This window comes from Pavona decussata, unplaced genomic scaffold, assembly GCF_977016875.1.
Source record: "Pavona decussata unplaced genomic scaffold, jaPavDecu1.1 SCAFFOLD_280, whole genome shotgun sequence".
Taxonomy (NCBI): Eukaryota; Metazoa; Cnidaria; class Anthozoa; order Scleractinia; family Agariciidae; genus Pavona; species Pavona decussata.
Window position 1 is genome coordinate 82,844 of NW_028145681.1, and position 10,955 is coordinate 93,798.

General features: G+C 39.2%; 1 protein-coding gene and 1 long non-coding RNA gene across 2 annotated transcripts; both read left to right on the plus strand.

Annotated features, from left to right (window-relative positions):
• The first annotated feature begins 3,269 nt into the window (after nucleotides 1–3,269).
• Nucleotides 3,270–4,119, plus strand: LOC146455269 (uncharacterized). The gene is made up of 3 exons (XR_014859054.1): nucleotides 3,270–3,458; nucleotides 3,757–4,060; nucleotides 4,107–4,119. It is a non-coding gene; the product is annotated as an uncharacterized LOC146455269 (long non-coding RNA).
• Nucleotides 4,120–4,138: 19 nt separating this feature from the next.
• Nucleotides 4,139–6,694, plus strand: LOC146455270 (uncharacterized). Its single transcript, XM_085094448.1, has 3 exons — nucleotides 4,139–4,331; nucleotides 5,091–5,496; nucleotides 6,403–6,694. Exons 1-3 carry the CDS (start codon nucleotides 4,164–4,166, stop codon nucleotides 6,453–6,455), a joined length of 627 nt encoding a protein of 208 aa, XP_084950574.1. The 5' UTR covers nucleotides 4,139–4,163; the 3' UTR covers nucleotides 6,456–6,694.
• The last annotated feature ends 4,261 nt before the right edge of the window (nucleotides 6,695–10,955 follow it).

The window sequence follows — 10,955 nt, forward strand, 5'->3', positions numbered from 1 at the left end:
GTCATATCGCTTGACTAGGTCTTGATACCTGGTCCCCCCAAAATCCTTCCAATTAATGTTTTCAGAGACTCTGGGACAGATTCCTGCTGACAACTGTTATTAAATGTGCTGTTGAACTTTGATTTAATGTCCAAAATATCCCTACGCATTATCCTCGTAGCCTTAAGGAGGGTCATAGCTTCATTGTCAAAGTCGCCTTTGCAAGATTGTTGAAGCGCAGTAGCAACTTCGTCATTGAAAGCTAGAAAAATGTCTCGCCCTTTCTTATGAGCCTAAAGACCTGGGACATTTGCTAAGAGCCTTTCTTTAAGATCAGTAGAGTAAACTCGGCCAGACACCTCCACTCCAAGTTGTGCCAGACGGTTAGAATGCATGTCTGTAAGTTCTGCTAGCCTAAACAATATGGGAGTGCTACCCTTTGTCTCAGCACGCGTTTCTTCTATATATGCTACTAGCTGTGCTAATGCGATACTTTGGATTCTCTTTTCTTTTCCATTAATTGTACTCTGTTTCGATTTCTCCGCTTTGTTACAAAGTGCTACCAGGCATTTCGCATGATAAACTGCTTCTTGAGAAATCATATCACCTACTGCACTCAATTTCACAATTAACACCTTGTCTCGCAACTGATGCACGCACTCGTGAACCCTTGTATCTATATTAAAAGTCGAGGCTTCATGAAGCGTTTCCGAGGAACTTCCACAGAAAAAGCAGCTTTTTTCGGCTTTGGATGTGGTTGCGCGAACACGCCCTTGTAAATTTAGAATGTTGAGGGGATCCAGGCTCTTCTTCTCTTTTCCGTTTGTCTCCTCTTTTTAGCTTCATGTTACTAAATTTATTTCTGCAGGATTTGTGCAATTTTGCTTTTCGCTGCATAAGCGTTTCTGCAATCCCTTCACCCTCATTTAGCTTCTCAACATCTATGGGTATTGGCAAGCTTCGAATTTCACTAAATTGAAGAATGTTACTAGCCAAGGTGTGGTAACCGGTTCCACACTCTATATCCGATCTTCTCGAGTTTCCTGGGCATTGGAGTGGTTCTGAGGTTGTTTCCTGGCACAAAATACATTTTGTCCAGTCCACACTAGCACCATCATCTTGTTCAGTCATCGCGGTTATGTGTGATACATTGAAAACAAGGATTATGAGAAGGAACTTCAGATACATCACATAACGGCAAGCTGTATGGTCAAACGAAATACGGATAGGTGAGGGTCATGTCAAACGGTTGGCCTTTTAATAGCGGTGGAATAGACTGTACTGATTTAATAATTTCATAACAGCTACCGTCAAATATCTATTCTATGGGTTTTAAATGATATTTCATTATGAAAACTGTTTTGAATATAAGGGGAGTGTACCGTTGATTTAAGCGTAAGGCGATCAGAAAAGCGAGGGATAAAATTGGCTAGTAAAGATACATTGTTTGCCAAATCAGCAAAGCGAACGATGAAATGTAATTTGATGAATGAAATTACAAAGTTGCAAAGCCAACCACCGAGAAATCGCTTGCTTCGAAAAATGAGTAGAGGAGATTTCGCTTCTAACTTTCCCCTATCAAAGAGCAGTTTTCATGTCCAGAAAGAAAACAGAGTACTTCATTTAAAACTTAGTGAGATGAAAAATTGCTGAAACGTTGTCTAAGAAGACAAAGCATGGCAGGGATAGCCGAAGATTTCCCCGCGCTGGCGCGATTTTTATACATTTAGAATCTTAGTCTTTGTTTTTTTCACTAAAGATAGCAATAACTCAAAAAAGTTAAAAAAAAAGTTCTTACCCTCGTATGGTACTCCAACGAAGAAATGAGAGCGATTAGCAATAATATTTTTGAAAACTGAGGGACGTGTTCAACTACTTCTACACGTGTGTGGAATAGTAAAAGGAACCTGGCCAATTACAACACTTTGTTGGTTTCCTCATGCACAGAAAAAAATTAAAATTTGTGGTAGATGGACTCTATTCCATTTTCGGTTACACAGTAAGAGATATATGAATCGTATAAATCTTGGCTTTGAACCAATTCGGTGGAAAAAGTGAAATATGAATTTTTTTTTCATCCATCTCACTCTGCTTTCAAAAAAACCCATTCGATAGCCGTCTAAATTTGTTTTGCTAGCCTTCTAACTCGAGAAGAAAAGAATTTAAAAACGAGAAGTTTGAATAAACCAGGCAGGCAAAAGGAAACCTCGTTTTGACATTCGATGTTCATGTTTAAAAACCTGTGAATAGCCGGAACGATTTCTATTTTTATCAACAGCCTATTCTTTGTTATGTTAATTGCTTGTTTTGCAATTTATAGGGCAGCGTTACAGCCCCATATTGACGGCTCTGGAAGAAAATATTGTCATCGTATTGGTCTTGGTTCCTTGTCTATTCTGAAATATATTTTCACCCCAAACCATCGATCAATATTAGCGCAGTATCGCCGTCTCAAAATATCAAGATCAAAGAAAAGCAAATATATTGAATAATTCTCCACTTTTGGAGAACTGTCGATTTTCTGATGCAGGACTGTGGCTGCTACACGAGAAACAAAACTTGAGCCTCGTCTCCATACTAGAATTTTAGTGAGCCACCTTAAACCCGCTGAAACCGCAATTATGGGATAGATCCCAGGTGGGTCCATAGCTAATATTGTTCAGTAGGTATGTCTCCATCTATGTGCCAAATTTGGCGCTTTTACCATAAATCCCACAATTCTGTCATATTTTTGCACTGATCTGCCGGACTATAAAGGTAAGAGGACAGAGCTCTCCATTTTTAGATAAAAATTTCAAATCCTTGCCCAACAAATTGAATGGTCCCGGATGGCAATTCTATCACAGGGGTACCCCCAACATTTTGCTAGGTTTACCTAGCTACAGTCACTGTTACCCATGCATTTATATATCTGGGTAAAGAGACAATGTGGAGTAACGTTTCTTTTTTAGGAAACAACATGTAGCAGATGTTAGGATTGAAGCAATAACCTTTTGCTTGAGACTCTGATACACTTAAAACCATTATCTATCCATTATGCCATTATCCATTATCCATGCCGTGTACATCGTAATGTAAATTTAGGTGTTTAAAATAGTAATAACGTTAAACACAATTATTTTTTTTTATCAGTGCTAGGTGAATTGGGTATCAAGGATGAAAGCAATGCACAGGAATTGAAGCAAAATCTTGTAAGTAATGTTTAAAAACAGTTGGCACATATAACTGCTCCCACATCTATACATTCTAATATGAAGTGCTTATGAAGTCCTTAAAGAAAAGATGTGTCAACTGTTTTGCATCATTTCAGGATTCAAACAACTCAATTTCACATGCCGGAAGACAGGCCTCAAGACTGCTGAAAGTCAACTGTTTGACATGTTTCCAGGAGAGACTAAAGAAAACATTGAGTGCTCTACAAGGAAATGATCTGACAGGGGCTATTGATATCCTCTTGAATAAAGGGAGTAAAGGGTTGGGTATGTGAAGTAGATTAAGATAGTTTTGATTATAATGTAAATGTCTGTAAGATCATGTGACACATGAACGCATTTGAACTGGGGTTTTTTCAGAAAAACCTGTTTTGTTTTGAACTGACTAAAAACCAACTGTTTTTTATTAGAAAACTTTCCAGTTCAGGCCCTGGACCAAAATTAATGACTACATTGTTGCTTAATGCAGTACACATAAATTATAGTTTAATTTATTTGGTATATAGCATTCCTATGTTGTTAAAATATTTTAAACGCAGTGTATTGTGTCAATTTAAATGTGAAGGTGAGGAGAGTGTCGAGGACTGGATGCAGATGCCACTTGCTGCAGATGGCAAGATCAGAAAGCTGGATGCCCAAGATGCTATACGGCAGTTTATTAAAGGTGTTACCCTGCCTTCTGCACCGGATGTAGATCTGGTTATTAAAAGGGAAAAAAGCATTCTTAACCAAGTTTTTAGGAAGTACAAGAGCCCTACTTTTGATGTGCGCAGTCCGATCAACGTTCAGTTCCACAGCTCTGGCGTACCTGAACCTAGGGTTGATGCGGGGGGCCCAACAAGGGCCTTCATTCATCAACTAATGAATGAGTTAGTCAGGGGGAGTCTGAATGGAATAAGATTGTTCGAGGGTGAGATGGGCAATCTGACACCTTCCTTCGACTACGACTTGGTTTTGAGCTGCCTCTTTGTTATGGTTGGGAGGATGATCCTCCATTCTGTGATACACGAATGCCGAGGTCTACCAGGTATCTCACCAGCAGTGATTAGTCATGTCGTAAGCGGAAGCAGAGACACTGTGTTGGAACATCTCGATGTCAAAGATATACCAGACCCTTGTCTCTGCCAGAATCTTTGCGAGGTACATGCAAATTAATGCATACACATCAGCCAATTTCAAGCACGATCATGCCCCCCCCCCCCCTCACCCCCTTCAGGCAACCTCAGGGCATTTGACCCCTCTGCAGAACTTGAACCCGAACAACTGTGATTACCTGTGCAGTGCTCTAGCCACTTGAGCTGCCATACTTTTCCATCTCAAGTAAGTGGAAGACACCACTTATTGAGTACCCAGTAATTTGTCCATATAGTGTGGAATTTGACCAATGTGTTTTGGAAAACTCAGATGTCCAATGTCATTATACAGATTCTTCATACTAAACCTTATACATGTTTTCATTGACGTATTAGTCCCCTCCCTGTGGTGATAGTTTTTTTTTTTAATAATCATGATCTCGTCTGCTGATGATGGGTTGATATTGTGAGGGAATTTTGATGCTCACGTTTCACTAGGTTAAAGTGTAACTGTGCAGTATTTAATGCTTGTATGTGTAAACATCTTTTTGTAAATTTTCTTTTCATTTTAAACAAATGTACAGTCTATATAAGAAACTGTACATACTTCTGCCATTTGTAAGTAATGCTTCTAAAAAATGATTTACATACAAAATGATATACTGGTCATGCACAGTGAAGTGCTTTCCAGTATATTAATTTCCTGCGAGACATGGTAAAGTCACATGTATATTTTCTCTGTAGACAATTGTTTTCTATGCATGTAATGGTCAAAGGATGCCATATGGAGGTGTAGTTTAGACGTTTTTACCTTTTTACTTTTTAGCTTCTGAACTGCAGTGATGAGGAGTTAAACAACTTTACTTGCAGCCAGGATCCACATAACATTGCAGACACACTGATGGCTGCAGGCTTCCCACATCTCCAGGTGACTCCTGCCACACGAACACTGGCCTATGAATATTGCCTCACACATGAAGTTATCACCAAACGGCTTCCTGCACTAGATTGTCTTAGAAAGGGGTTGAGTTCTGAGCGTGTAATGGGGACAAGCCTGCTTGACTTGTCACAGCAACATCCCGCTGTCAAACTACTCGTATTTCCAGAAGCAGGTGAAGCAGTGGAAGTATCAGAGCTCAGAAGGCTGATCAAGTATGACATGACAAACGAAGATGCAGATGTTTCAGCAAAAGGGTATTTTGATGAATACCTAGATGATCTTTATGCACGAGGTAAACTTCTCTTTCCTTTTCTATTCCATGGTTTTCATCTTCATCTGACTCGTCAATTGTTCCTGTACTCAGCTGCTGACAGAGGTCTCTTAGTTTAGTAGCCTTTTGTTGCAGCAGGTGAGAGACCCCTGGAAACAAGGATTGATTTTCTATTGTTATACAAAATGTGCATACATACTATGTGGGATATGTATAATGCTTTGCCATGCATGTTGTTACTTCAGAGCTGTAGAATGTCATATCTGGTTTGTTTGCACAGGCAACTGAACCTGAAATCCGTATATACACATCAGTTGGCAACTAACAATAAAATGGCTGCATAGTCCAGGTCAACTATCGGAGGAACAAAGGCTGTCACAAATGATTAATTTTGTTTGATTGTGGTTTCATAGTATACCAGCAGAAGATTCCATCTGCCTTACTTGTTTTAAACCAGTCATGAGCTGGTTAAAACCATTTTTAATTGTTTGTCTTAAGCAAATTCCTCAACAGGGGTATGTGAAAGAATTTAAAAAGTTGTTGTTTGCAGAGCTCTCTCTAGCATTTTCCAGCTTTCTCTCCATCCCGACTTTCCCTCCTCCCAGTATGGCTTTATGTCATTACAGTGCGGACACTTGAACTGTGAACGGTTAAGGCTTTTTTTTTCAAATGCTTTCCAATCAGCAACTTAGCCCTTGAAAACAACGAATCCGACCCTTTTTGACCACATCAAATCAAAAAAAAAAATGTAAATTTCTTGGCATGCAATACATTTTCTTTCATCTGTTTAGATCACAGAGAAAAAAAAGTCGAAAAAAAGCTTTCACTGTTCACGATTCAAGTCTCCGCACTGTAAATGTCTCAGATATTGTTGTTTCTCTTTATGTCTTAAACGGTCGGATATTTTCTCTTTTTTTTTTAACCTAGGGTGCCAAGGGGAAGAAAGATTGAATGACCTTTTACAATTCTGGACTGGTTGACCCTCCCTGCCCATGTTGGATGAGAAATTAAGCGTTGTCTTCCTGTCATGTGAAACCTCTAAACTTCTCACTGAGACAGACACTTGCTTTAAATTGCTGAAGATTCCCACTTGGCACCGGGAATACCATGAGTTATTAAGTTTCATGGATCTATCACTTTCCCATGGAAAAGTAGGTTTTGGGAAGTTTTAGTACCCTATTCACAGTCATGATTACATTGCAGATTTACATATGTTACTGTTGACATTGTTCTTACGGAGCCAGGCAGAAATATTTTCTCTTACAATATTATTTGAGAATTATGTTTGTTGAAGTTTCCTTTATAACTTGAAAATATGTGTTATCTACTTGAAAAAACAAAACAAAAACACGGTCACCTTTTAAAGTTAACAACAATTTTAAACTCTGTTTATTGTATTTGTTTGAAAATCATTTTTATGTAATTGTATAAAGGTGACAATTTTAAAATTCATCATGCTATTACTTTTTTAATATTAGTTTGTTCAATGAATGAGCAAATACGTATCTGTATCATAACATTAAGAGAGTCTCTATTTTCAATTACAATACCCCTATCTGGAGTTCGAAATGGAGAGGTTTACCTAAAGAACTCCCCACCGCTAGAAAACATGACATTCGCTGGGGCCACACAGACCTAAATCAAAATAAAGTCTCTAAATCACGCTTTAACAGGTATAACAATTTAGTTGACACAGGCACATTAGCGGGGTTTTACTACATGCTCTATTTCCTCCAGTAGCTATGTATTTGGACACTATTATTGATAAATTGAAAAGGGATTCAGAGTATTAAAAAAAAGGGTATAGGAAACAAAATGATGGTGTAACAGTTATCATCCGGAACACAGGGAACAGCTTGAGACATTGCCACATATATGTACACGTGTAATCTTATGTTGCTTTAAGCCAACAGGCCCTGAACCTCAGAGCATAACGAGCATGTGAATGTGAATCTGAAGATATAACAAGATTATTCAACACTGTACTGCATCGATTATATTCCTGTAGCCTTAAGAAAATAACTGGCAGTAAACAGGTTTAAATTAAGAATAGAAGTTAAAATTCAATGTAATGTGAGTGACAACTTTCAATTTATTTACACACATTGAATACTAAGCTGCCCTAAGTTACATCTCCTTAGAGTCAAGAAACAAATAATGTGACTTTTTTATGGAATTCAAAGCCAGTAGGCCAATTTCGATTTATTAAACTTCTATCTTAACTCCCAGGCTTAGGGAAATAAAAGAAATTTATTTCTCATTCTTGATGATCAATTCTTTTGTTTTATGCCCCTAAACCTCACAACCAAGTATGAATTTTGGTATAATATTGAAATTTGCCTATTATAATTTATTGTAATGTACCCACAATGCAACTTATTCCCTATGGTAGATCACTACTGTTACAATATAATTTCCACATAAGCCAAATTTTAATGCCCTTTACACCAGATGAACATTTAATAGCACAATTTGAAGTATGAGCTGATATGTGACCGTGCACGGGAAAACGTACCTTAACGCTTATCCGTTAAACGGGCAAAAGCGTTAGGCATCCGTTAGTCATCCGTTAGAAAGTTTTCTTAAGAGCGTTAGAGGCGTAAGCCTAACTGTTAGACCTTAGCATCGGGCCGTTAGAACGGATAGTGCAGCCGTTAGCAAAAGACATGTATCCATTAGCCGTTAGCATCAGACCGTTAGACTGGACAGCATAACCGTTAGAGAACAATCTGTATCCGTTAGCACGGCTAGAGAAGCCGTTAGGATCCGTTAGAATAAACCAGCACCCGTTAAACGGGTAACGATTCCGTTAGAATAGCATGACATGCGTTGAAGTAGAATGTGGTCGCCTAAACACACTGTGAAACAAGAGCCTAACGGAGGGTGGCTCTTGTAGTTGGCTTCCATTTAGTTCAAAAGAATCATGAGATATAGCTAGGAACGCAGGAACTATCTTTACCGCGAAATCAGACAGTTTTGTAAACCAGGAACGGAAGATATCGTGTTCCGGCTCCATGAAATTAAGTCACAAAAATAAATTACGACCCGGAATAAAATCAGTAAATTCAACAGACTTCTCTCCTCCAGCGCGCTTCGGTTCCGATTTGCATATTTGTTGACTTACCATGAACTTTCCCTCACTCTACCTTGAGCATTTACTGTCTCCGGCCGCAAAAGGTAATCGTTCAGTTGACTTTTAAGATGCAAAGCAATTCCGTTGGTTAAGGGCTTGGGGTAAAATAGGAAACTTCAATTTTGCAAAATTTCATTCGGGTCCAGTGTGAGCGTTAAGATCGATTACCCATAACAAACGCAAACACTGCGAGTCTACTGAGTACCGCAAATTAACGCTTGACGCATTTCTATATTCAGTACGTTCGCTTGGATAAAGCCAAAATACCATCTTTTACAAGATTTAAAGCTTCTACTAACGTTATAAAGTACTGACAGAAGGCGTCGATCGGACGTAGAAAGGAATTGCCACGCTGAAAACACTGGCAAGATTTTGGTCACGTGCTAGGCAACCAAATTTCTTCACATGTATCAAGTTACATTCGGCAGGCTTCAATTCACAAAGTGTGGGTTCAAAAATTTGCATAAGGTTGTTTACATTTTCCAAGATGTGAGAAACGGACATATTCCGGCGGGAAGTTTGATGAATATTTTGATAACCTGTTGTCTCGTTCTCTCTGACTCTGAATCAGAAGAAACCAACTTTAAACAACATGTATGTGACAAAAACAACTTTATCTGATGAAACCAGCGCCAACAAAACGCTCGTCGCTTCGAGACTCGTGAATCCAAAGGTACCGCTTTTCGCATTCTGTCAAGAAATTGAGAGCGTGATCTTTTGCGAATCCACAGCTGGATTAAACAGTTACTTTAAATAGCTCTAGACAAAGTCATTGTGTAAAATAAGTATAACCGACAAAACCATTTGAGTAAAACAATAAAAAATGTTCACCCCGACTGGCAAGTGAAATTGTTTACACGCTCGTTTAGCGACGTTAGCCTTGGACCAACTTCTCATCTCACACGATAATCATCATCCAAGGACTTGAATTCTGCATTTGTTTATCTCGATGAGGAAGTGATAGTTTATATCAATGAGTTTTGCTTTTGGTGGAAATAACTATACTTATGTTTGTCTCATCGATGACTGGCGAAATCGGCACTTTGTGATTCTTTTTAAAAAAAAAGTGAGTGTAATTAAAAAAGCCGCCATTACACCTTGAAACTTTTAGCTGAAACTTGTGTGCAACGGCGCTGCGAAACAAGTTTCAGCATGCGTTGCACCCTGTAACATGGTCGGTTTCGTGAAACTTTTTCGAACTTCCGTTGCGAGACAAGTTTCACGAAAAGTAGAACCGCTTTCTACTTCTGCAACGGCTCGCAACGGTGAAAAAACGAGAGTTTCACCGTGTAACACCACTTTGTGAAACTGGTCTCGTTTGGTCTTGTCACGTTTCGCTGCGTAAGCCAATCAGAAACCGGGACAAGTCGGCCATGATTCATTGCAAGCATCCAAAACAAAATGGCGGACGAACACACAAGCGATGGCGATGTGGAGGAGAATGAAATACAAGAGAAAGCACAAGAGAAAACGTTTAGTATCGAAGAAAAGAAAATGTTGCTCAGTATTGTAGAAGAGAACAGATGCCTTTGGGATAGCGCATCCCCCGATGCCTATTAGCATCATCACTGGAGACAACCCCCGACTGCATTAAAAAGAGTCTCCACAGCCTCAGGACATCAATGGTAAGAGAGGTAAAGAGAAGTAAGGGGAATAGTCAGTTCAAATCGAGATGGAATTTGTACGAATCCATGTTGTTTATGAGGGAAGAAATACTGAGGTCGCTCGAAAGTAAAGAGGAAGAAAAGTGGACAGACGAGGACATTGAAATGCTGATAAACTTCTACAAGGAGAACCCCCTTTTGTGGGATATTAGTTTACAAGAGTACAGAAGCCGAGATTCTAGAAGGCTAGCATTTAAGAAGCTTAGTGAGTTGCTGAATAAGACAGAAGAAGAGTGTAAGAAGCAGTGGCATAGCCTCAGAGTGCAGTTCAATAAAAACTGCACACGTCACGAGTCAAGTAAGAAGAGCGGCTCTGGTACTGATGAGGTGTTTACTCCATCATGGAAGTTTTATGACAGCATGTTGTTTACAAAAGAAAGCCTGGAAGTTGATGCATCCAGCAGTACTCTAAGTGACTCTTTTAATGACAGTGAGCCAGTGCCAAAAAGGAGGAAGAATATTTCAGTGAAAACAAATGATACTGTGGATCAATCTGAAAAGGCTAAATTGGACATGTATCAAGCTGCAATTGATGTTCTGAAGGCTCCATCCTCAACTTCTAATGAGGGTCCCTCAGGAAGTGGAGAAATGGAGGTTTTCGGCAGGCTAGTGGCTGAAACACTATCACGATTTGACGCTAAGCAGAGGGCATTTGCTAAAAAGAGGATCAATGATGTGCTCTT

What these genes read in the sequence shown, in the direction of transcription:
- LOC146455270 (XM_085094448.1), top strand. Translation starts at nt 4,164, where the DNA reads ATGGTTGGGAGGATGATCCTCCATTCTGTGATACACGAATGCCGAGGT. An exon ending in TCTGCCAGAATCTTTGCGAG is followed by an intron (nt 4,332 to 5,090) that starts GTACATGCAAAT and finishes TTTACTTTTTAG; the next exon opens with CTTCTGAACTGCAGTGATGA. An exon ending in AGATGATCTTTATGCACGAG is followed by an intron (nt 5,497 to 6,402) that starts GTAAACTTCTCT and finishes TTTTTAACCTAG; the next exon opens with GGTGCCAAGGGGAAGAAAGA.